General features: G+C 43.5%; 1 protein-coding gene across 1 annotated transcript in view; it reads left to right on the top strand.

The window, feature by feature from the left end:
• The window catches only part of UBR3 (ubiquitin protein ligase E3 component n-recognin 3), a 390465-nt gene that overhangs the window by 331899 nt on the left and 33043 nt on the right, over positions 1-25523 (top strand). Inside the window, exon 33 of the mRNA XM_082260312.1 lies at positions 23727-23851. Within this exon, the coding sequence (XP_082116438.1) occupies positions 23727-23851 (125 nt within the window). The remainder of the gene's footprint in view (positions 1-23726; positions 23852-25523) is intronic.

Raw genomic sequence — 25523 nt, 5'->3', positions numbered from 1 at the left:
ACAACTAAAATGGCCTATTGTCTTTTAATGCTATTGTAGAAGAGTAGAATATATCTTGCAGATCATGTTTGCATAATTTACAATTAGGCAATGCATTACAAATTTATTAACATTTCACACCATTAATAGGTAGTCCCTCCTCCATTCTTACAATGTTGGTCCTCCCCTGTCCTCCACTAACAAGGGTCTGATAGGGGATGTGTACTTTGCTTTACTGGTAGCCGCTGGTACCATAATTCAATTATATAGATAGAAATGAATACAAGGCACTGGTATTATAGACAAGGATCAATGGGCACTAGCATTGGAAATGATCCCTGAGGTCTATCTTTTTCCTACCCAAAAATTTCTCAAAATTACTTAAAGTTGTTTATTCTACAGTTATTCTAACGTTATATCTCCCTGTTGCTCTTGATGTGCAAGAGACACAGGCATTCTGATCCATCTGTCGTGGAGGGTACACTAAATTGTATTGTTACTGGTCAGTCCATATTTCAGATACATTATGAATTTGTTCTGTCCAATTTGCTTTTGACCCCAAAATTGCTGTTTTGGGCATTTATTTTGAAAGATTTCATACCCCACCTAAAGTAGACTAGTACCGTATTTTCCGGCATATAAGACGACTGGGCGTATAAGACGACCCCCCTAATTTTCATCTACCGGTAATACTTATACTTAGGTTACCTTGGAGATATTATACTCGGCGTATAAGACGACCCCCCATTTTTGGGGGATTTTTTTAGGTTCAAAAAGTAGTCTTATACGCCAGAAAATACAGTGTTTTTTCTTGCCTAAAACTAATACTACAACAATGGCTCTCAGTTCCCCCCACATTACACTATCAGTGGTGTAACTCCATAAATGCCATGCTAGATAAGGTAAAATTACCCAACCAACATGGTGGCTGCCTGAAAAAAAATCTATAAAATAAGTCTCCATGGCTGTATTGTACCATTTTGGTGCGAATGTGATGCCAATTCAGCCATACAACCTGTATGGCTGAATTTGCATCACACAGACATCGCATGTGATCTGTAAAGCAGTGTGGTACGAATCACATGCAAATGTCTTAACATCGCATCAATGTGAACCCAGCTTAATACTGAGAAGTGGCTTTTTATGAACATTTTCTGATTCGGAGTTTCGTACACTTTGCCATATCTTATGTGGATCTGCTAGGGTATATCATTTTTGAACCTCTTTGTAACTACGGCTCATATAATACGATTACCATAGAATATTGTCTGTAACTTTTCTATTGTATTGTCAATATAATATACCAAGGTATATTCCCCGTGCCAAGGAATGGCATGAATAAAACCAGTGAATAATATAATATAAAAAAATGTATAATATAAAAAATAAATTGTTATAATAATAGAAAGATATGGTGAGTGATGCAGCAGCAGCTGTAGAATAAATTGATATATAACCATAATAGTCTTAATAGTAAGACTACCCTACAGCGCTTGCTGGGTTTGCCTCTAGTGATAAAGGTAAATTGTGTTTGTGTGAAATTTTTTACCCAGATGCAAACATAATAAAGTGTTCAAGTGCAATAAATATCTAACTAAACCAATATATAGCAATACGGTATAAATAACAGTGCAGATTGCAAATACATAAATTAATGCTCAAATAAATTATATAGAACTGTGGTGAGAGCTATAAAGTGCACGTGATCCATAAAAAAAATATATAGATATGTAAATCAAGTCCAAATATAGTGACTGTAGTGACCAGTTCAAATAATATAAGTCCTTTGTGCAAGTGTGCTTATCCAGTAAGCTCAAGGTGCAGGTGCTCAATATGGACTTCCAATATCCTTTGTAACAACGATCTTTGCACCGTGGTGTGGGTAAATTGAATGACTTACCAGATACAGTGGGTCCTATATGCCTTATACAGTGGGGATCAAAAGTTTGGGCACCCCAGGTACAAATTTGTACTAATGTGCATAAAGAAGCCAAGGAAAGATGTAAAAATCTCCAAAAGGCATCAAATTACAGATTAGACATTCTTATAATATGTCAACAAAAGTTAGATTTTATTTCCATCATTGACACTTTCAAAATTACAGAAAACAAAAAAATGGCGTCTGCAAAAGTTTGGGCACCCTGCAGAATTTATAGCATGCACTGCCCCCTTTGCAAGGCTGAGACCTGCCAGTGTCATGGATTGTTCTCAATCATCATCTGGGAAGACCAGGTGATTTCAATCTCAAAGGTTTTAAATGCCCAAACTCCTCTGACCTTGCCCCAACAATCAGCACCATGGGATCTTCTAAGCAGTTGTCTAGAAAACTGAAACTGAAAATAGTTGACGCTCACAAACCTGGAGAAGGCTATAAGAAGATAGCAAAGCGTTTTCAGATGTCAATATCCTCTGTTCGGAATGTAATTAAGAAATGGCAGTCATCAGGAACAGTGGAAGTTAAAGCAAGATCTGGAAGACCAAGAAAAATATCAGACAGAACAGCTCGCAGGATTGTGAGAAAAACAATTCAAAACCCACATTTGACTGCACGATCCCTCCAGACAGATCTGGCAGACACTGGAGTTGTGGTACACTATTCCACTATAAAGAGATACTTGTACTACACTATTCCACTATAAAGAGATACTTGTACAAATATGGTCTTCAGGGAAGAGTCATCAGAAGAAAACCTCTTCAACGTCCTCACCACAAAAATCAGCGTTTGAACTTTGCAAATGAACATATAGACAAGCCTCATGCATTTTGGAAACAAGTTCTGTGGACAGATGAGGTTAAAATTGAACTTTTTGACCGGATTGAGCAACGCCACATTTGGAGAAGGGGCACAGAATTTAATGAAAAGAACCTCTGTCCAACTGTTAAGCATGGGGGTGGATCAATCATGCTTTGGGGTTGTATTGCAGCCAGTGGCACAGGTAACATCTCACGAGTAGAAGGAAAAATGGATTCAATAAAATGTCAGCAAATTCTGGATGGTAACTTGATGCCATCTGTGAAAAAGCTGAAGTTAGAGAGGATGGCTTCTATAAATGGATAATGATCCTAAACACACCTCGAAATCCATGGGGGATTACATCAAGAGGCGTAAACTGAAGGTTTTGCCATGGACTTCACAATCCAGCTGACAATCAAGAGTTTTTTTTTTTTTTTTCTTTCTTTTTCTTTTCTCACAGGGATAGTAACCTTGTAAATCCCACCCTCGTCGCCACTGTTATATTCTCCATGTTATGAGAGAAACAGGACTCTGGTCTGGAACAACGGTTGTTTATTCAGGACTCTCTGTACACTACAACATGTATTACAGGACAGCTCTGTATATCAATACACATCTTACATGTCTCTAAGATGGCCACTCTGCCCCTTGACCCTTGTCATCACTCCTGGGTGGAGCCAGCCTTAAAGTAACAGTACATGTGAAACCCTTCAGGTATAACACTCCTGACCTCAACATAATTGAAAATCTATGGATAGACCTTAAAAGGGCAGTACGTGACAGCCCAGAAATCTCAGAACTGGAAGACTTTTGTAAGGAAGAATGGGCAAAGATACCTCAAACAAGAATGGAAAGACTCTTGGCTGGCTACAAAAAGCGTTTACAAGCTGTGATACTTGCCAAAGGGGGCAGTACAAGATATTAACTCTGCAGGGTGCCCAAACTTTTGCAGACGCCATTTTTTGTTTTCTGATATTTTGAAAGTTTAAATGATGGAAATAAAATCTAACTTTTGTTGACATATTATAAGAATGTCTAATCTGTAATTTGATGCCTTTTGGAGATTTTTTCCATCTTTCCTTGGCTTCTTTATGCACATTAGTACAAATTTTTACCTGGGGTGCCCAAACTTTAGATCCCCGCTGTAGCATTAGGACCATTTATGCTTTATTGCCCCCCCCCCCCCGGGCCAGGAAGGGTTCCCCCTTGGCTCTCCGGTCGGGTAGTGGGATGGTAAGGATTCCTCCTCTCCCATCACCTCTCACAGGGTATGGGCCAAAGTATATAGGAAAAAGGAAAATGCTCCAGATGGAGTATGAAAAATATTTATTCCCAATCCATGGGTAAAATTGCATAAAAGCGTTTAAAACAAATTCCAAGCAGTCAAACATACAGGCTGCACATCCTCTCAGCAGAGTAGCGAGCGGAGGTTCTGGTTTGCGCTCCACCTAGACGTGCCCCAACGTGACGCCGTTACGCTGTGCATTCCAATCTAAAGTGTTTCATCACTTCCTGTGACGTCTTCAGAGATGGGCTATTTTCTATTGTATGCCTATTTGCTGGAACAAGAATTATTTTGGTACTGTTTACCTAACTGGTAAAAAATTGCAAAAACGTACTGCTTGTCTTGTCTACACCTGTTAGAGTCCTAACTTGAGATATGTTACCGTTGCTAGTATTAGCCATTACCATTCCTGTACTTTTGTCAATAGCCTTGTTAAGCAGGCCGACGAGCCTTTGTACGGTAATTTTGGATATATTGCGATTAAACATTTTCTACTTCTCACAGAAGTATTTCTACAATGTTTGAATTTATATGCCTATAAATGCAAAAATATTGGGAAAAATGCAAAAACTTAATAAAAACGACTTGATTAAACAAAAAAAAAATGCCAGGAAAGCCTTTGTATGCTTTAAAGCTGTGTAAATGCATAATACACCTCACAGTTCAAACTACCACATATAGTACTTTGTATGACCTCCATGCATTGTAAGGACAGCACCAAGTCTTTTAGGTATGCAATGAACAAGTTGGCAACAAATTGCAACATCTGTCTTTTTCCATTCTTTAAAAGAGAAGTATGGGTTTGATTTTTTTTTCCCCCATGTATAGTTACATAGTAGTTGAGGTTTAATAAAGACAATAGTCCATCCAGTTCAACTTGTGTTGGTGTGTGTGGACCTGTTCATTTCCCATACCCCTGAATGTTTTGATCTTGGAGATGTATGTCCAAGAGTCTTTTAAAAGTAACCATACTCCCCACGGTTAGTACCATATGTGGAAGAGAGTTCCACACAATCTTATTGCCCTTACTGTAAATAAAACCCTTGCGTAGCCTGAGGTTAAATCGCTTCTCCTCTAATCGCATTATATGGCCTCATGTCCTCTTACACTCCTTGCGACTGAATCGTTTTTTTTCCCCCGAATATGCCTCTGGCCTTTTTTGAATATTGTTATCACGTTAGCTTTCCTCCAGTCACCAGGTTCAGCTCCTGTCAAAATACTATCTGCAAAGATCAGGATTAGTGGTCTAGGCACTTGATGAATCCTGACTCTGTGGTCGTGATGATGTGGTGCCTGGACCAACATCTGTGACGTCAGCAGAGAGCGGACTGCAGTCTGTTCTCTGCTGAAAACGGGTCACAGGAGTGCAGAAGGGACTGCACTCCTGTGATCCATAGGAGATGTACAGCCAAGTGTGTTTTGGCTATACATCTTCTTTAAGAACAACCTTTTTTGGAGCCCGAATGCTGGAGACTGATGCTCAATTTGTCTCTTAAGATTTCCCCATAGGTGTTCGATTGGGTTCAGATCAGGAGACATACTTGGCCAATGAATCAGTTTCACTCTTTTCTTCTTCAGAAATGCAACAGTGGCCTTAGATGTGTGTTTTGGATCATTGTCATGTTGGAAAAGTGAGTGATAGTAACATCTTCTCTTTCAATATAGAGCACTCATGCAGCCCCACAGAAGGACACTGCGAACACTATGTGTCACTGTAGGCACCATGTATTTTTCTTTGTACTCCTCACCTTTGCGACGCCATACAGTTTTGAAGCCATCAGTTCCAAAACTTTTATCTTGGTCTCGTCACTCCAGAGTACAGAGTGCCAGTAATCCTCTTCTTTTTCAGCATGGGCCCTGGCAAATTCTAGGCAGGCTTTTTTGTGCATGGGCTTTAGGAGAGGCTTCCTGTGTTTACAACACCCATGCATGCCATTCCTCTGCAGTATATGCCGTATTGTGTCCCGAGAAACAATCACCCCAGTTTGGCTTTCTACTTCTTAAGCTAACCGCAGCGAACTTGCATGGTGATTTTTTTTTCTCCTTCAACCCTTATCAGAAGATGCTCCTGTTGAGGTGTTAACTTCTGTGGACAGCCTGCACATCTCTGTGAGATGGTTGCTGTTCCATCTTTGTTAAATTTTTGTATCACTTTTGCTACAGTATTCTGGCTGATAAGTAAAGGTTTCCTGATCTTCTTGCAGCCTTCACCTTTCTTGTGTAAATAAATTATTTTCTTTCTCAGGCCTTGTGACAGCATAAAATGGGAAGGAGTTTTTTTTAAGTAACACCCTTTTTTATTCAACTTTCTGCTGGACACCTGTTTAATGAATAATTAGACTCGCATGTAGTTGAATTCTTGTTAGGATTTGGTTGTCTAAAATTTAGCTTTGCTCCTAAGACTTTCATTGGGGTGTATTAATATTTGCAACATGGTCTTGAATGACTTTGTTGGGAAAAATACTTTTTTGTGTGTGCAAATTAACAAATATTGGTTGCAATCAGTGGCCCCCATTTGTGGGAGTATTTTGTAGTATAGTGTCCTATAGAAAATGTTGATTCTGAAAGGAACGTAAAGGTTTTCTGACATCTGTTGGGGTGTACTCATTTATGCTGAGCACTGTATATTGTACATTCACATTAGTCCCTGCCCTCAAGGAGCTTACAATCTAAGGTCCCTCGCTCACATTCATGCATACACATAATAGGGCACTTTTAGGCAGGATCCAATCAACCTACCAGCATGTCTTTGGAGTGTGAGAGGAAACCGGAGTACATAGAGGAAACCCGCAGAGGGAGAACATGCAAACTCTATGCAGGTAGTGCCGTGGCTGGGATTTGAAGTGCTGCTAGGCGAAAGTGCTAACCGCTGTGCTTACCACTGTGCTGTGCTTCTCTTATCCCTGCTGCAAATGGAGAATGTATTTTCTTTGCAAAGTGTTGTGGTATGGAAGAAGATGCTTCCAGTCTGCATGCTTAATCAGGAAAGGAACACCGAAGTCTGGAATTTCTTCTATCGCCTGGCTCAATAAAAGTTGACTTTTGAATCCTGTAATTTTGAAGGAGCCAGGTCGAAAAGGGTTATGTGAACCATGAATGCTTCCAATCCGATACATTTGATGTTTGGATTTCCTGACAGCCACGAGTGCTTGCTGTCAGAATACAATAGCCAGCAGAGGACATTCTTTTATGCACACTGTTTAGGGTAGATGAAGAAGGAATCTAATAAATTTCTCTTCATCTCTTATGCTAAATAAGAGACATCTACAATATATGTGAATAACTACCCTAAAGACAGTTGTCACCCCATAACATGAAGTGCCTGAATAATGATCTTTATGGCAGAAAAACTAGGTATTGTTTTATGACATTGTTTAATTTGAAATTACATTAATATGTATCAGATGTATCAGATTTTAGTAATTGGGGTTAGATCTATTTTTGATTGAATTAGATGGGACAGTATGACAATGATTGCTGGGACAGGAAATTTCCTTGGTGAGGATTCAGACAGCAGTAAACACCTGACAGCAATTCTAACCTCTGCCCATTACATTGTTAAAGTGTTTTACTTGCTGTATGTGTCCCTATTGGAGAAGTTTCTCATAATGGCCACAATGACTGGAACAGGAAAAGAGGGGAGATATCCCCAGTGAGGACACAATGAACATCTGAGAGAGGTCCTAACATTTCCCTGCTCAATCACGTTTTTTGTTGGGCTTCCAAAGCCTAACTCCAGCGAATTCCTCCTCAACCTTTGGATGGCCACAAATGATATAACCCCGAACTCCATTTTCTGCATCTTAGAGATACTATTGAAAAAAAGTTGCTAGGTGATGGGGTAAGGGGAGATGGAAAAACTCCTAGCAATGTATTTATTTTTTTCACTAAACTTTTGCTTTAATACATATACGCTTTATGCTGGTCTTTTGACCAGGCCACTGATGACATAGGTCCTCTTCACCTCTAGTGGTAACGATGGACAGTCCTTACTCCTGGACAGAATTAGGCTTGTATAATGTAATGGAAGTGTTGTGAGACCAGGCTGGTGATGACACATCCCCAATGTATCTTTCCATAACATCCTAGGCTCATCGGAAGTTGGCTGTATTATGCTGGCCATTATTCAACCTCAAAAGTACCGACACTCGATTGAAGAGCGGCGAGTCAGCAGGGAACAGTGCTGAAGAAGGGTTATTTCAGATAACGCTGTATTTTTATTTTTAAGTGTGCATATTTTATTTTTTATTTACATTTTTTTTTTTTTTTTTTGCCAACTTATATCGGTCCAAGTTGGCTTCATGTAAGTATCCATATCGAATTTACGAAGGGCTGATGGAAATGGGGAAAATCACTATAGTAGTCTCAATCCTCTAGGTGCCTGCTCCATTGGCTTCCTCTCTACATCCTGATCACAGGAAGTCATTTGCTCAACATCGCCACTATTCTTGTATTTTTTTTCAGTAAATACAAGGTGTTCTCTAATTGGACGTGGCGGGTGACATCACAATCTCCAACTCTTCCAACCAGAGAAAGCCTTGTATTGAAAAAAACTACAAGGCTGTCTCTGAAAGGTGGCAAAGTCAAGCAAGCAGCCTCTTGTGTTGTGTATGCAGAGATAATGCTGCTGGAGCAGCACCTGAAAGATCACAACTTTCTTATGTAGCGTGGAGTACTACAGTGATTTTTATCATTCTTGGCTGCTTTCCAGATATCCAATATGGATACCTACATCGAACTAAGCTAGACCAATGTAAGTTTGCAAAAAAGAGTTCTGCCTTAAAGGAAACTCTGACAGAAATGTGGGGCTTGACCTTTTTCTTTTTTTTTTTTTTCTTTAGAACGGTTAAGAATGTTAGTTGCTAGTTGCCTGGCTGTCTCAGCCTCCCAACACTGTTTGAGTTGCTCACTGGAACAAGTAGGCAGGTTTTGAAGTCAGACTGAAGATTGAATTCCAGATTAGTGACTTGGAATGTATTGAAACTATTGGATTAGCATGACAGCCAGTCAATTAGCATTTACAAATGATACTTTGAATCTTTTTTTTTTCCCCCAATTTCAAAGTTACCAAAACAGAATGATGTGAACTTTTCTGTGTTAAAGTGATGATCCGCCTGCATGATTGATAGCATATCCTGGGTAAAGATGAATGGCCACAGATATCCATAGCTGATACAGTACACAGTGTACAGTTAGCGTCAAGCCTGCATATATATAATAATCTTTACTTGCACGTCAATTAAAATCTGTTGAAGTGTACCTGCCATGCATATACAATAGTCAGCCATCTTGTATACTGAATAATTCCCATTTCTTCACTAGTTAAATTGACATTATCAGTTTGTAGCAAATTGTCCTTTTCTCTTACGTCCTCCGACAGTCGCCGCCTCTTCATATTCGTCACATATGGGGTATTAGACTTTGCTCCGAAGGAGTAGCTAGGCAACAGAATATGTTAACAATAAAGCTTTAACATATCCCACCCTCAAGGGGTGGTCCCCTCAGTCAATACCCTCCTACTTCCTGCAACCATATCTCAGTTTTAATGTCTAGCTTGTCAGGAGTGGCTGGCTCTCTCTGTGCTGGGACTTTTTGTCCCAGACTCTTTCTTCTTTTTAATATTTTATTTGAGTTTTTTCTCTACCTTTACTTAGCTGTTGTTTTTGTCAGCATTAGTTAGTTCTTCGGACGAAGAGGATCATGCGGACTGGGTCTCGGGCTGATCCCCCTGATCGCAGGTCGTGGGTCAGTGGCTTCCCAGTCTGCCATCGAGCGTTCAGCCAGGTAACGCTCCTGGCACGGTGAACGACCCATCCCTGTTCGGTGCAGGGATGTTTGGTGAGGTGGCTACTCTCCCTGCCTCATGTGCAGCGGTTTGTTCGCCTGTGCGGGTTCCCCACGCCATATGAGGTAAGTGTGTCTATGTGGGGACCTGTCTGTCTGGGGGGGGTCTCAGTCTGGGACTGTGTAACCTGCCTTTAAATCACACTGCTTGTCTCCCTATCTCTCGGCTGCATGCTGTGGGCTGCAAGGGGGGGGGGGAGCTGTATGACACTGTGTGTGTCAGGCTGGGCAGTGTGGGAAGCTGTGTGCTGTGGGGCATGTTTTTAATGGCATGTTGGGGCATATACAGCGATCGCTGCGGCGATCTAACATGTATCCATATAATGGGATGAAATTGTGTGTGTTTTTATGCACTGTGGAGCGGCGGTTTCGGCGCCAAACGACGCCATTTTACCGGCGCCCGCTCCGGCCGCATGGTTTACATGCACGGCGGCCATTTTCTTGTAGCCTCCATAGGCTTACATAGAGCGCCCTGGCAGCATCACTTCCTTTTTCCTGGAACACCGGTCGAGGCAGCAGCGGGGTCTCCTCAGGTTTTATCCTTCTATTCCTGTTGTCCATTGCCTGTATTCAGTCTGTATATTCCCTGTGGGGGTCTCATTGTGCCTGAGTGTGTGCGGTGGGCTGCGCTAACCGCGCTTGCTGAAAGGGGGCAGTTAACCCTTGGTTGTCTGGCGTACAGGGGCAATGGATTCTCAGGAGGGCAAGTTTCCCACAGTATTGGTGGAAAGCCAGGGGACCGCTGTTTCCCCCCAGGGGGGGATTTAGCCACTATTGTGGCTGGCCTTGCTGCCCAGGTGCAAATGCTGGTGGCTGCTCAATCTACTAAACGGCCCAGAGTTGCTCTGTCCTCCGATTCTGAGGGTGAAGGTGATGGGGCTGTTCTGGCAGGGACCCCCCTATCGGGGTCCCGCTCCTCTCTTGATCTAGTGGGGTCTGAGGTAGAGGCTGAGGTTGAGGGGGTTGATAATTCTCCCCCTGGCTCGCCTGAAGAGCTTGCAATCATGGATGAGTTGATTGCTTCCATTAAGCAGACGCTACGTCTGCAGGACGAAGTGTGTCCCCCCGCTGCCTTGGCGGCTTATGGGACGCAGAGAAAACGCAGGACGCCGCAGGTTTTTCCCTGCAATGCTGATTTTCAGCGCGCTGTAAAGGATCAATGGCGCGATCTGCGCAAACCTTTTGCGGTACCGAGTAAATTCAAGCTGCGTTATCCTTTCTCCCCTGCCACTGATGAACGGTGGTGTGTGCCTCCACCAGTGGATCATGCAATTGCGGTTTTGAACAAAGCCACTGCGATTCCTGCAGAGGGATCCCCTGTTTTCCGTGATGCCACGGATAGGAGACTGGAGTCTCTTGCCCGTCATACTTATTCTGTTACGGGTTCTATGCTTAAGGCTCTATTTGCTTCTCTCATGGCGGCCCAGGCGATCGCAAGTTGGACGCAGATGCTTAGGCGCGTCCTAGTGGCCGATTCGGCCTCGGCGGCGACCCTGGACATGTTGGATCAGATCCACCAGGGTGTCATGTATCTGTGTGATGCGGACCTGGACCTGATTCCGTTGGCTGCACGTGTGCACAGCGTGGCGGTGTTGTCTCGCCGCCTGGTTTGGTTGAAATGTTGGTCGGTGGACCAATCTTCACGTAAAACCTTAGCCAATCTGCCTTATGATGGGTCTCGCCTTTTTGGGGAGTCCCTGGATGTGTTGATTAAGGGGATCACCGGGGGTAAGAGCACTCTCTTGCCCCATTTCCCCAAGGCTAAGGGGGCTTCTGGGAAGAAGCATGCGAATTTTCGGCCCCCTCAGGGGTCCTTTCGTGCCTTTCGGCCGCACTACAAGGGCAAACCGTTCAAAGGCCAGGGCTCTCAGAAGAAACCCTGGTCTGGGAAACAGAAGTCCGGCCAATCCGGACCTGCGGCCCATAACAGTTCGGCCTGAAGGGGCGCCCTCACCCAGTTTTGGGGTGGGGGGACGCTTGCTCGGTTTTCTTCAGCCCTGGTTGGCCCGTGTGCGGGACAGATGGGTTCTGGAAATCGTTCGATCTGGTTACAAGATCGAGTTTCTCTCTCGGCCAGAGAGCAGATTTTTTCCCTCAAATCTACAACTGTCTCCAGAGCGCCTGCGGGATCTGCACCTGGCGGTGCGGGACCTGAGGGCTCAGGGAGTGGTGGTTCCGGTGCCTCATCGGGACAGATTTCGGGGGTTTTATTCCAATCTGTTCACCGTGCCCAGAAAGGAGGGCAAGGTTCGTCCGATTCTGGACTTGAAAGCTCTGAACCGCTCTGTGCGGGTTCGCAAGTTCCGCATGGAATCCCTGCGCTCGGTGGTGGCTGCCCTGGTTCCGGGGGAATTCATGGCCTCCATCGATTTGAAGGATGCGTATCTTCACATCCCCATATTCGAGGGTCATCAGAGATACCTTCGATTTGCCATTGCGGAGGATCACTACCAGTTCGTGGCGTTGCCCTTTGGGCTCGCCTCGGCTCCGCGGGTCTTCACCAAGGTGCTTGCACCGGTTCTGGCATTATTGAGGGCCCAGGGCATTTCTGTCCTGGGGTATCTGGACGACATTCTGATTCGGTCTGCGACCAGTCAGGGTCTGGAGAAGGACCTGTCTGTCACGATGTAAACTCTGCAGGAGTTCGGTTGGACGATAAATGTTCCAAAGTCGACACTGAGTCCGTCGGTTCGTCTTCCCTATCTGGGAATGATACTGGACTCGGTGCAGGCGAAGGTCTTCCTGCCGGAAGACAAACTCAGGACTCTTCAGGAGGAAGTCAGGTCCCTCAGGGACGTTCCGAACTCGTCTCTGCGGACGTGTATGAGATGTCTGGGATTGATGGTCTCTGCTTTCGAGGCGATTCCTTTCGCGCAGTTTCACACGCGGGGTCTCCAGGCGGAGATCTTGTCCAAGTGGGACGGGCGACCTCAATCTCTGGATCTTCAGATCTCGTTGAGTCATCGCACCAGGGAAAACCTTCTGTGGTGGCTCCAGTCCCCGTTGGTGTCCGGGGGCAAGTCGTTTCGTCCGATCTCGTGGACGATAATCACCACGGATGCCAGCCTGTCGGGCTGGGCTGGTGTTGTGGGCGTTCTGTCCGCCCAGGGGACCTGGTCGGAGGGGGAGTCTTCCCTCCCGATCAACATTCTGGAATTGCGTGCGATAAGGCTCTGTCTTCATCGCTGGACGGACCGGCTGCAGGGCTGCCCGGTTCGGGTGCAGACGGACAATGCCACGGCGGTGGCCTACATCAACCACCAAGGGGGCACCAGGAGTGCCCGAGCGGCTCGAGAAGTGGCCGACATTCTGTCTTGGGCCGAGACTCATGTCCCGGCGATGACGGCGGTTCACATTCCGGGAGTGGAGAACTGGCAGGCGGACTATCTGAGTCGCCAGACCCTGGATCAGGGGGAATGGTCTCTCCATCCGGCTGTCTTCCAGATGTTGTGCGCGAAGTGGGGTCTTCCAGATGTGGACCTGTTCGCGTCTCGCCTCAACTACAAGGTGAAGAGGTTCGTGGCAAGGACGCGCGACCCTCGGGTAGACGCGTCGGACGCGTTAGTGGCCCCGTGGCATCAGTACAGGCTGATTCCACCGATTCAGTTGCTGTCCCGGTTCCTTCGCAGGTTACACTCAGAACGCAGCACGGTGATTCTTGTGGCACCGGACTGGCCTCGCCGGTCCTGGTACGCAGACCTCGTGAATCTGGCGGTCGACGCCCCCTGGCGTCTGCCTCTTCGGGACGATCTACTGTCTCAAGGACCGATTTACCATCCTGCTTTACAGTCGCTGGCTTTGACGGCCTGGCTGTTGAGACCGAGGTCCTGAAGGAGAAGGGTCTCTCTCCAGAGGTTGTTCATACCTTGATCAACGCGAGGAAGTCTTCCTCGGGAAAGGTTTATTACCGTACTTGGAAGGCCTATTTTGCCTGGTGTGAGTCCAGGGGGTTTTCACCCCGCACGTACTCGGTTTCCCGTGTGCTGTCTTTCCTTCAGACGGGTGTCGATCAGCGTTTGGCGCTGGCTACGATAAAGGGTCAGGTGTCTGCGCTGGCCGTTCTGTTTCAACGTCCCGTGGCTTCCAACTCCTTGGTTGGCACTTTTATTCAGGGTGTGCGGCATCTGGTTCCTCCTAGGAGGGATCCTTTGCCCCCTTGGGACTTGAATCTAGTCCTATCTGTGTTACAACGTGCTCCTTTTGAACAGATCAGGGAGATCTCGTTGTCTATGTTGTCCAAAAAGGTCGCCTTTTTGGTGGCGATCACTTCGGCTCGCAGAGTGTCGGAACTGGCGGCTTTGTCCTGCAAGTCTCCGTACCTGGTTGTTCATTTGGATAAGGTGGTCTTGCGACCTAATCCTTCTTTTCTGCCGAAACGAGTTTCGGAATTCCATCTTAACGAGGATATTGTTTTGCCTTCGTTGTGCACGAAGCCTAAACATCCAAAGGAGGTGAGATTGCATTCTCTGGATGTTGTTCGGGCGATTAGGGTTTACCTTAAATCGACTGAGTCTTTTCGAAAGACGGACTCCTTGTTTGTTCTTCCAGAGGGTCCTCGGAAGGGCATGGCGGCTTCCGCCTCTACCATTGCCAAATGGATCAGGCAGACCATTGAACAGGCCTATGCCTTGCAGGGGAAGGTTCCCCCTGTTCCTGTGAAGGCGCACTCTACTAGATCTCTGAGTACGTCTTGGGCCTGTCGTCATGGGGCTTCTGTAGCCCAGGTGTGTAAGGCGGCGACTTGGTCGACCGTACACACTTTCACAAAATTCTACAAAGTAGATGTTCAGGCATCGGCGGATGCTTCCTTTGGCCGCAAGGTTCTTAGTGCGGCTGTTCCCTAGGGTCCCTTGTTGGGGACTCCTGGCTGTTGGGATAAGTTTTGTATCCCCTGGTTTTTTGTCTTTTCCTGGGTTGTTGCTCCTGTTGAGCACTTATTTTTGCTGTTGCCCAGCTGGTTTCCTTCCTTTGGTAAGGTTCCTTTCTTTGATGTGGAGACTGCGTTGCCTTTCGGCGCGGATGCGTTTCCCACCCCTCATGTTTGCACTGCTTTGGGACGTCCCCATATGTGACGAATATGAAGAGGCGGCGACTGTCGGAGGACGTAAGAGAAAACGGAATTTTTGTAAAATCTTACCTGTAAAATTCCTTTCTCTGAGTCCTCCGACAGTCGCCGCCCCCGCCCCTCTTTTGGGGTTTGAATGTATACTCTACTGCTATTCCACTAAAACTGAGATATGGTTGCAGGAAGTAGGAGGGTATTGACTGAGGGGACCACCCCTTGAGGGTGGGATATGTTAAAGCTTTATTGTTAACATATTCTGTTGCCTAGCTACTCCTTCGGAGCAAAGTCTAATACCCCATATGTGACGAATATGAAGAGGCGGCGACTGTCGGAGGACTCAGAGAAAGGAATTTTACAGGTAAGATTTTACAAAAATTCCGTTTTTTGTTATCTCGTGTGTTTCTGGCTCATTTCAGCTTTAAACGGATAAAGGTTGTTCGCACATATGGATATGCAGTGAAAAAACAAACATTATGATAGGCATAGTTATTTTTTCATATATATATATATATATATATAAAAGTCTACGCTAGACACAAGCCTAGACACCTAGGTCAATAAGAGGCTGCTTAAAATAACCTGTGTAGTGTCTATATCAAAAATATCAAAATGTATTTATTGAAAAAAATCTCAATCTATCAATTCCCAGCACAAAATGCTCCTCCCCAAACCCTACATTAAAAAGACAACATTGTATAAATTCATTCCGATGGACGTCTGGATGTCACAATGACTTCTGCGATAGGCTATGGCACATGTATAATATGGTTAGTCTCACTTGCCTGGTTTACTGCAGATCCCACCAAAAATATTCACCCATGTATAAGCACAAAATAGTCTTAGGTATTACTACTGTGACATGCAATTAGTATGTGCCCCATAACGTAGATACTATAAAGATTGGCCAGTAATCATTAACTTGATCTATGTATCCTATTTGAAAACATTGAAACAGTCATCTAAGCCAGGACAGCCATCAATTAAATGTCTCCTTGTCAATGCATTTAAATTCCAAGCAATTGTCTCACAGTATAGTATTTCATGAAGGTAAGTAAATGGCTAGCAGATCTTTAAGCAAGTGGTTGTCAGCTGGAGAGAAAAAGCAGCAGCCAAGTCTACATAGGTGGAAATTGCTGATAAGCAGATATGGATGCAGTTTAAGCAAGTCAGTGCTTGAAGTTCTGCCAGCCGCTTTCTTACCTTCATGCATTACTGTATCGTGAGGCAACTGCTTGAAAATTGAATGCTTGAACATTGCACAAAAGAGGATTGTTTCCATTTTTTCAAATAGGACACATAAATTAAGGGTTACAACGAGGGCAGGGTCACCCAGTGACGTCACTGGATGACCCTGCCTCTGACAGCCTCTCGGAGACTCCCCATATTATGTCATAGGTGGTCAGGTCACCTAGTGATGTCCCGGTTGACTCCACACCTCATGGCGTAAAAGGGCAAGGTCTCTTAGCAGTGGGGAAAGAGCAGCGCTGTCATTCGGCAGCTGTGAAGCAGCGCAAGGGTTTTTATCGTGCGGGTCAGCAGCCGGTGTTCATCATAAATGACAATGGATTTATATTGGGGGGCCTTTTTTTTTTTTAATGAAGGACTTGTCAAAAACTGTCTTGCGTTTTTATTTACTTTTGACTTACCCCATACTCTTTCAAGGGGGGCAGGATCTGAGTACCTCCTTGTTAAAGGGGGCTTCCAGATTCTAATTAGCTTGTACCCCCACAACCACTGGGCTTGGGTTGTGGGAAAGAGGCCCTTGTCCTCATCAAGATGGGGTCAAGGTACTTTGCCAAGGTTTCTCTGGCAGCTTAAGGGCATGTGGCCTGGCTTTGTTGAGAGTGCTCGGTCAACCCTGTTTTTCTGGCCTGCTAGGCTGCATGCTCGGATAAGGCTCTGTGTTATAGACTGTCTTCCTTTTTTTTTTTTTTTGTTAATTCTGGCTCTTTTGTTTACATTATGCTGTATCAAAAACGTAACAAGTTGCGTTGCAGCTGCACTACAAAATCACTTTGAAAATCAAATCAAAATGTACACTAGTGTGAACCTAGCCTAAAACTTCTAGGAAGCTGTCAAACATCTGAAAGATGTAAAGAAACTATTTATTCAGCCCATAAGAGGTATATGAATTAGGTAGTGGTATGCTTGTTACATTTAATTAAACACTGTAAAGGAAGAAGCTAGTGGTAGGTGCCATGCTTTTCATGTATAAAACCACCCTAGTCCTGTGTGCTTCCCTGATTTTTATATGCTATAAAGGCCAGAGCTTGGAGGATAAAGTGCAGATGAATACGATCTGAAATGGTAAAATGTCATCCAGAGTCTCAGAACTACCTTTACAAAGGAGTTGTGGCACAAATAGGTAGGTTTTTTGTGTTTTTGTGCTTGATGAGCAAAGCAAAGGGTTCCCTATACCGCTGCCCCCACCTTTACTTAACCTTTCCTTCTCTCCCCTGCTGCTCCTGTTCCCTGAAGGGAGCAAGGTAAAGAAAAACCACCTGTGAGCTCAAATTTGCTTTGAGTGGAGCTTATACAGTGCTAAATACTATCCACACCCTACATGATAGCACTTATGCCTGGAGACTGGCTGCTTGGCACTAAGTTCTGCAATGTGAAAGTAAGGGAAAAAGGGAAGACATGCTTCCACAAGGATCGAAGGGAATGGGATGGGAAGGAAGAGGGCTATTTAAGTGCTTCTGTCATAATGCTAGTTTCTTGGTTTTTCCTTGATTTAGCATTTTGAGATGCTGACCAGGAGCTGGGAAAAGGAAAATCAGAGGGGACAAAAAAAAAACACCATTTCAGAAAAAAATAATTGATAAATAGCTTAGGAATGGAAATCGTTACCTTCCTTGCCCTTTTCCTTACAACATATTGTTTGCTACGAGTTGACAGGTGCACTAAATATAAACTAGTACTTTCTGTTCCTTTTCCACTGTTACTGTCATTGTGCCATAAGGATTATTTCATTGTTTTCTGCTCTTCGCATCACTACCACTACTGCTTGTTCATGTCTTTTTTCAGTAAATAAAATGCCCACTTCACCGCCAGAGCCACAGTATTCAATAAAGTCTACTTAAAACTTGCTGTATAAGTCTGCTGATTGATTAGACAGCTGAAGGCAATAATAAAACTGCTCTATCGATGCAGCCAGAAAAGGCTGAAGAGTAGCTGGCTATAGAAATTATTCTTAGAAAGGAGTACGCTGACATGAACAATATGAAATATGCAGAATAGAGGATTTGGTCTATATCCTAGATTTCGCTGGAAAGGTAAACCACTTGATAATTTCTAATGTCTTTCAGGGTCTTTATTGGGGGGGGGGGGATCTCTGCACTTGAGTTCCTAACTTGCCTACCTGCTGTGGTTTCTATGAGAGTGGTCCACTCTTCTTTATGGATATATAATTTTATATTTATGAAGCATGCTGTATGAGGAGCTGGAACTTAAAAGCTTGGCAGGAATATCCAAAACTCTTTGTTGGCTAGGAAGAGGAGCAGAAATTTTGGCAGGAAGATATTTGTGGTGGAGTTTTAGAGACATAAGAAGCCTGGGATGGACTCGTACAGCAAGCTCCACTGTGACTAAAATCTCAATTTGTTGGGCTGGCCCTTTAACAGTAGAGTGGAAACGTGATTCAGAACTTTTGAAGCATTTGGTGCATAGAGATCTTGCACTTAGTCCCTGAAGAAAAGCATGTACAAATTCCCTGTGTCAGATCTGCAGAAGTCTTGTAGCCGACCTGGTCAGAGTGCGGCATCTCCTATATTCACCGCCTTTGGATTCCCCTTGCACATTAGCAGACACAGGGAGGTGAAAACCGTGCAACCTCCCAGGGCTTTATACATGCCATTGCAAAATCTAAAACTCCTGTCACTTTCAGTGAACAGTACTGTGCAGTGTTTGCGACATGGTGGAGTAGCCTTTTCGGGTTTAAAACTGGAGGTGAGGAGGGGACATACTGTCTGTAGTAAATATCTAATATTGTAGCAGACATCTAATATTGGTTACTGGAAGATGATTATTTTTCTCTTCCCGTTAAGACATTCACAGCTATGTTTATAAGTGGAAGACCAGTGTTTCCTTAAAGCCTAAATTGTACCAATAGCTTCAGAATGAAGAAAAATGGCAAGGTATGAGCTTCTTACTTTGTCTTTAGGCAAACTCATTGATGAAAAATGTATGAAAAGCTTTCAGATAATGACACCGTGGAAGATGATAAACTAAATGAACTATTTTAAACAATGGGGGGAATAAAAAAAATTGGAAATATTTGCACAATTTTTATGTTCCAAATGAATAATCATTTAATACAAGTTACCGTATATGTGGTTTTGCACCAGCAGCACCAAATCACAGTAAATGGGCTGTTGCCTGCACCAAATTAAAGTAGCACTAGCGTCAATGCTCTAGTTTTAAGAACTGTTCTAAAATGTATACCTTTACCAGAGTGGCGTAAATACTGTAGTAAGGAACAGTGGACAGCAACAATCAGCAATGCAGCAAGCTGAAGAGAGGGAGAGGTGTGTGGATGGCCAGCAAGATACAGTAATGTAGTGAGAAGAAAATTTAGGCTGATCTGAGCAGTATATCGCCTCAAATTTGCGCTTAAATTTTGGTGCATGCCAGTGTAATTGCTCTCAAAAATGCCGAACCACCACCAGGATAAGGATAAGTTCACTTTTGAAAACTGTTACATGTTCCAGCATCTGCATCTTCTCCCCCTGATCCCAAGCCTCCTCCATGATAGTGGGCGGGGGATCCTTCCCCCCCCACACTCGCTATCACAATTTGAAGAAAGCACAGCAGTGCAGGGCTCTGCCCATGTGGCCATGTCATTCATTCCCTTTTTCATGTGAGTGAATAGACTGCAAGTACTGTCATCCATTGCAGCTGACGGCTTGTAGTTCTCAATAAAATAAGAGGGTGCTGATGAGGGTCCGCGTAGTTAATTGATCTTCCTGCTCTCTAGTAACTGACTGCCTGTATAGGAGGTTTTGGCAGACATGAGTTTGCAGGAGCCGAACATTGCACCCATGATCTACATATTGGGGATGCAATGCTCTTCAGGCTCTTTAGAGAAAACAATAATAAATGCGCATTTTTTTTACCTGCAAAAGTGAATTTGGCCTTTAACAAATTGGCATGTGCTAATTTTATTTACCGCAGGAATCCAAAAAATAACCAGGCATAAAATTGGCATATTTTTCAGCGTGTGCCAGTCTTTAATAATCCCAAAGTGAGCCAAAGTTGTTGTCAATACAATTCCATTCCAGTTCCACTGTGCAAAAAATAAAAATTGCATTTTCCAGTTCTTTTTACCAATCTAAGTCATCAGAAACCATCTGATGATTCAGAGTCTCCTGTTAGTCTCTCCAAATGTGCAATAAAGAAGTAGGGATCCTAGGGGTCTACACTATGGAGGGATGCACATTTTTAAACTATTGCAGTTTTAATATTGCTATTACAGATTAGGAGCCAGGACACACTGATGGTCATTCAGAACCAATGCATTACTCTAGGGTGGATATTTTAAAGCAGAGCTAAAGGCACAAATAATTACCTATAGTCCAACAACTGCGAAGTCCCTTGATTGCATTTTCTCCCTGGGTTCTTCTTGGTGACCATCTTTAGCCATTTTAATTGGCTGGTGTGGGATGATGTTACCCCAATGCATGCGCAGGAGTGTAGTGTGCCAGAATGTAAATGGATCTGTGCATGTGCAGCTTATTATAACATTCTGCAAAGAATTGTGAATAGGCAGGTAGGTATGCTTTATTGCAGAAATGACATTACACATCTCTTCTGCAATAAAAAAAAAAAAAACTGCCTGTTCAGAATTGATTTTTTGCTGTTAGTTCTGCTTAAAATTGATACTAAGCACACACTGTTTAATTTACTTTATCCCTTCTATTTTGTATATGGATGATGGCACTGTAATTATTTTGATAAAAAAAAAAACAAATCTAAGTATCTAATATCAAACTGTTTAAAATTGTCATACAGATATATGCAGATACATCTCAAAAAATTTGAATATCATCAAAAAGTTAATTTATTTCTGTATTTCAATTCAGAAAGTATTTTATTATGGCTTGTAGCTAGTTAAAAACCAACATTTTGTATCTCAGAAAATTTGAATATTGCATAAGGCCAATAAAAAAAATTTTTTTATACAGAAATGTTGGCTTTCTGAAAAGTATGTCCATATACTTTATAATATGCACCAGAGGCGCAACTAGAACATTCAGGGCCCGGTGCAAGAAACAATGAAGGGACCCCTGGCCAGTGCCCTTCCCTTCAAGCCTGGGGGTCTTCCCACTGATCCTGGGGCCCTTTACTCTCATTGCGGGGCCCTTTATTACGGTCCCGCAGCAGGACTCTTTTACAAGTTCTGCAGTGGGCCCCCTTCCTGCCATCTTAGGGCCTCCCCACGGTGGTGGAATGCCAGGGTCCGGTTGCAAGTGTGACCTTTGCTATCCTGGAAGTTCACCCACTGGTGTCAGTAGTTTTTATTTTTTGGTATTTTCATTTTATTATTTTTATCATTTTATTTTATTTTTTTTACAATGTCACTGACTATGACTCTGTCCATTCAGAAAAGGATGGAGCTGGTAACTTACATATTTACTGACCCCTGCCTGGTTCTCTATTGTGACACATCCCCTGCAGCAGCCGCAGGAGAGGGAAGGGAGCAAAGTGGGGGGCGGGGAGCCATGGGGAGCACACAAGGGCTCAGAGACAGCAGAACACAAGTGAACTGGATAGGAGGAGTGGTGGGGGCAGCATACAGAGAAATCAATCTCCTCCATTTTCCTCCTGCAGCTACAGGAGGAAAAAGGAGGACAGTGATTTCTCGTCATGCTGCCCCCGCCGCCCCTCCTATCCAAGTGTACAGGGGAGCCGCACAGGCCCCCTGGAGCATGGGGCCCAGTTGCAATTGCAGCCCCTGCAACCCTTGTAGTTACGCCCCTGATATGAACTCAATGCTTGGTCAGGGCTCCTTTTGCATGAATTACTGCATCGATGCGGCGTGGCATGGAGGCAATCACCCTTCGGCACTGCTGAGGTGTTATGGAGGCCCAGGTTGCTTTGATAGTGGCCTTCAGCTCATCTGAATTGTTGGGTCGGTTGTCTCTCATCTTCCTCTTGACAATAACCCACAGAGTTCTATAGGGTTTAGGTCAGGCAAGTTTGCTGGCCAATCAAGCATAGTGATACCATGATCATTAAACCAGGTATTAGTACTTTTGGCAGTGTGGGCAGGTGCAAAGTCCTACTGGAAGATGAAATCCGCATCTCCATAAAGCTGGTCATCAGAGGGAAGCATGAAGTGCTCTAGAATTTCCTGGTAGAGGGCTGTGCTGATTTTGGACATGATAAACCACAGTGGACCAACACCAGCAGATGACATGGCTCCCTAAATCATCAATGACTGTGAAAAATTCACACTGGACCTCATGCAACTTGGTTTCTGTGCCTCTCCACTCTTCCTCCAGACTCTGGGACCTTGATTTCCAAATGAAATGCAGAATTTACTTTCATCCGAAAATAGGACTTTGGACCACTAAGCAACAGGCCAGACCTTTTTCTACTTAGCCCAGGTAAGATGCTTCTGATGTGTTGTCTGCTTCAGGATTGGCTTGATACAAGGAATGCGACAGTTGGATACGTCTGTGTGTGGTGGCTCTTTAAGCACTGACACCGGCCATAGTCCACGTTTTGTGACTCTCCCCCAAATTCTTGAGTGGCCTTTGCTTCACATTACTCTCAAGGCTGCGGTTATCCCTTTTGCTTTTGCACCTTTTCCTTCCACTCAAATTTCCATTCATATGCTTGGATACAGCACTCTGTAAACATCCATCTTCTTTAGCAATGGCCTTTTGTGACTTACCCTCCTTGTCAATGACTATCTTCTGGACAACTGTTGAGACAGCAGTCTTCCCCAAGATTGTGTAACCTAGGGAATCTGACTGAGACCATTTAAAGGCTCAGGAAACCTTTACAGGTGTTTTTGCGTTAATTAGCTGATTACAGTGTGTCACCATGAGTCTACAATCTAGAATTTTTTCACAATATTCAAATTTTCTGAGATACTGAATTTTGAGTTTTCACTAGCTGTAAGCCATAATCTTTAAAATCAAAAAAGAAAGAAATGATTGAAATATATCACTTTGTGTGTAATGAATCTATAAAATACGAGTATAATTTTTTGAATTACCAAAATAAATGAACTTTTTGATGATGATCAAAATTTTTGAGATGCACCTGTGTTTGAAATCCTGTGTTACGCCCCTCCAGCCAGTGCCTGAGTACGAGGGAGGTGAAGCCTCAATGTACATGTAATTTTCCTCCCTCGTTGTGTTTAGCTGCTTAGTGGGCATGGAGGAGGGAGGGAGTGGGCTGTCATTTATCACTTTTTTTTACACCCACATGAGTGACTCTATAGTCAAGTGGCTGCTAAGATAGGGAGGAAATGCTCCGCATAGACTCTCGCTGAAAACTGAGCATGTGCAGAGCTACCACCACAGCTGCAAAATCCGTAGCTGAATTGGGGACATGAACAGAAGGTGAAGAGAGAACAGCAGGATCAACCAGGTGTGGACAACATGTAAACACCATTTGATAGTTTTTATGATGTGGGTTTATTAACACTTTAAGCACTTAGGGGGCTATGATGTATTATCCATTAGACAGCAGTATGCCATACCTGTATAAAAGCCCTTTGTCATTTAGCAGGTTGTTATGATACAAACGTATTACTCTTTAAACTAGAATATTTTATTGTTTTCACTCTCTATTTGTTTCTTCTGCAGAACATTTTACCTGCATCGTGAAGGTGTTCTATTCATTACTGTACACTCAAGCACTGATTGCGTTCACCATTAGGCTTCGCCCTGAGGAACGTGCAACATGGAAGGAATGCGGAGCACACAAAAAAGTTGGTATTTTGAAAATGTACTTTTAAATATGTGAAAAAAAATAAAAAAAAACACTGAAAAGGGTTAGTCAAGAGCATGATGTCCCCCATTCTTGCTGCTGCTGGAAGATTAAACTTGAATGCGCCAGTGCTAGATATTGAAAGTTTCTTAAATAACTGTTACGGCAGGGAAATCAATGCTTTCTATTTTTGTGAGGGCTATTGTGAGATAGGCTGTTAGGGAAGAAGCTATTAAAAATAAGAATGATTTTTTTTTCATGCATCAGCCCTTATAAAAAGTGTCAGCTGTAAACATGCAGTGGTGGCAGAGTTTATTGTATTACAGGATGTTTCAAAAAAGCAGACAGCGTAAGAAAATACTTAAAGCAGACCGAGCATCAAATTGTTCATGCTAAAGAAAATTTGCCATTTTTCCCATTCAGGACCCCACACAGACAAATACTTACTGATGCATGCCTTCTTGGTCTTTTTGAACCTCATTTAAATGCCCAGAACTTATTGTTACGGGGAGCATGAGACCTTATTCCCAAGATGCAGTGCTCAGGCGTGTGCAGCCAGTTAACTGGACCTAAACAAGATGATGTGGGGGAGAAGAGATGGTCATTACCTTGTGTAAGCTCCGACACAGGCCAACATGGAGCTTATGCTTGGATTAGACCCAGGACTCCAACAGATGGACTAAATGTGGGAGAATGGGGAGAAGGTAAATACCAGTGGGAGGGTGGTCTGTTAAGAAAACCTGAATGGACAAATTGGATCTGAGATTAAAGCGCCACACCAGAATTATTTGTCCATATTTATTCCAGTGTGAATTAGGTTAAAAGATGGAACCTGAATGGGCAAAGTGACAGATGATCTTTAAGTGCATACATGCTAAGTAGTGTGTAAGTGTAAAATCTATACTGTAGGTATGTATTATCTCTTAGAGATCACGGGTCTCCCCCTGACAATATCTTTATCTCCTTTTCTCTCCTAAGGCAGGGTACACACAAAAATATACCACAAACAGTTGGTTCAGAAGGAACCATTCCACTAACGGCCCTTGTGTACAGCTCCCCTGTCCAAATGAGCATGCTGGTAAACCAGCACCTGATTAATGCTCACAGCCAATGGCTGTGAGCACTGATCAATGTGTTCTGGCAGAACACAATAGGTCAGGGGGGGGGGGGGATTGCTGCTCTTGCAATGCTTGTGTTAGCACTGCGATCTGTACATTTTTGTTTTTTGTTCAGCCCACTGGGTTGAATGAAAAAATCTTAATGTGTACCCAGCTTAAAGGAAATGAGGCTTCTTTTTTAATTTAGCTATTATTCAGGCAGGACTCTTATTACTACTATTTTTCTGTACTGAGATGATGCCCAGATCTCTTAGCTTAGTGTAATATTCCTGCAGTGCACTGATATTAGCCAATTCTAGGCAAAATCATGTATCTGGAGCACATGGACTGCTTTTTACTGATAAAATATAAAGATTATACTGATGTTATATATTGGGACATCTTCATATTCATGCAGACTTGTAATGTTACTGAAAGGTACAATATAATGTGTGCAAATGAACAAAGCTTCAAGCAGTGTTCAATCCAAAAGCAAGCATTAATTATATTGCAGTTTACCAATACTTAGATGGGATTGTTGTATAAGTTTTCTTTTTCAGGCTTTCCCACTACCAT

The sequence above is a fragment of the Pelophylax lessonae genome (genome assembly GCF_965119305.1).
Source record: "Pelophylax lessonae genome assembly, chromosome: 6".
In the NCBI taxonomy this organism is placed as follows: domain Eukaryota; kingdom Metazoa; phylum Chordata; class Amphibia; order Anura; family Ranidae; genus Pelophylax; species Pelophylax lessonae.
The sequence above is the reverse complement of the archived record's forward strand: the minus strand, read 5'-3'. Positions and strand labels throughout refer to the sequence as shown.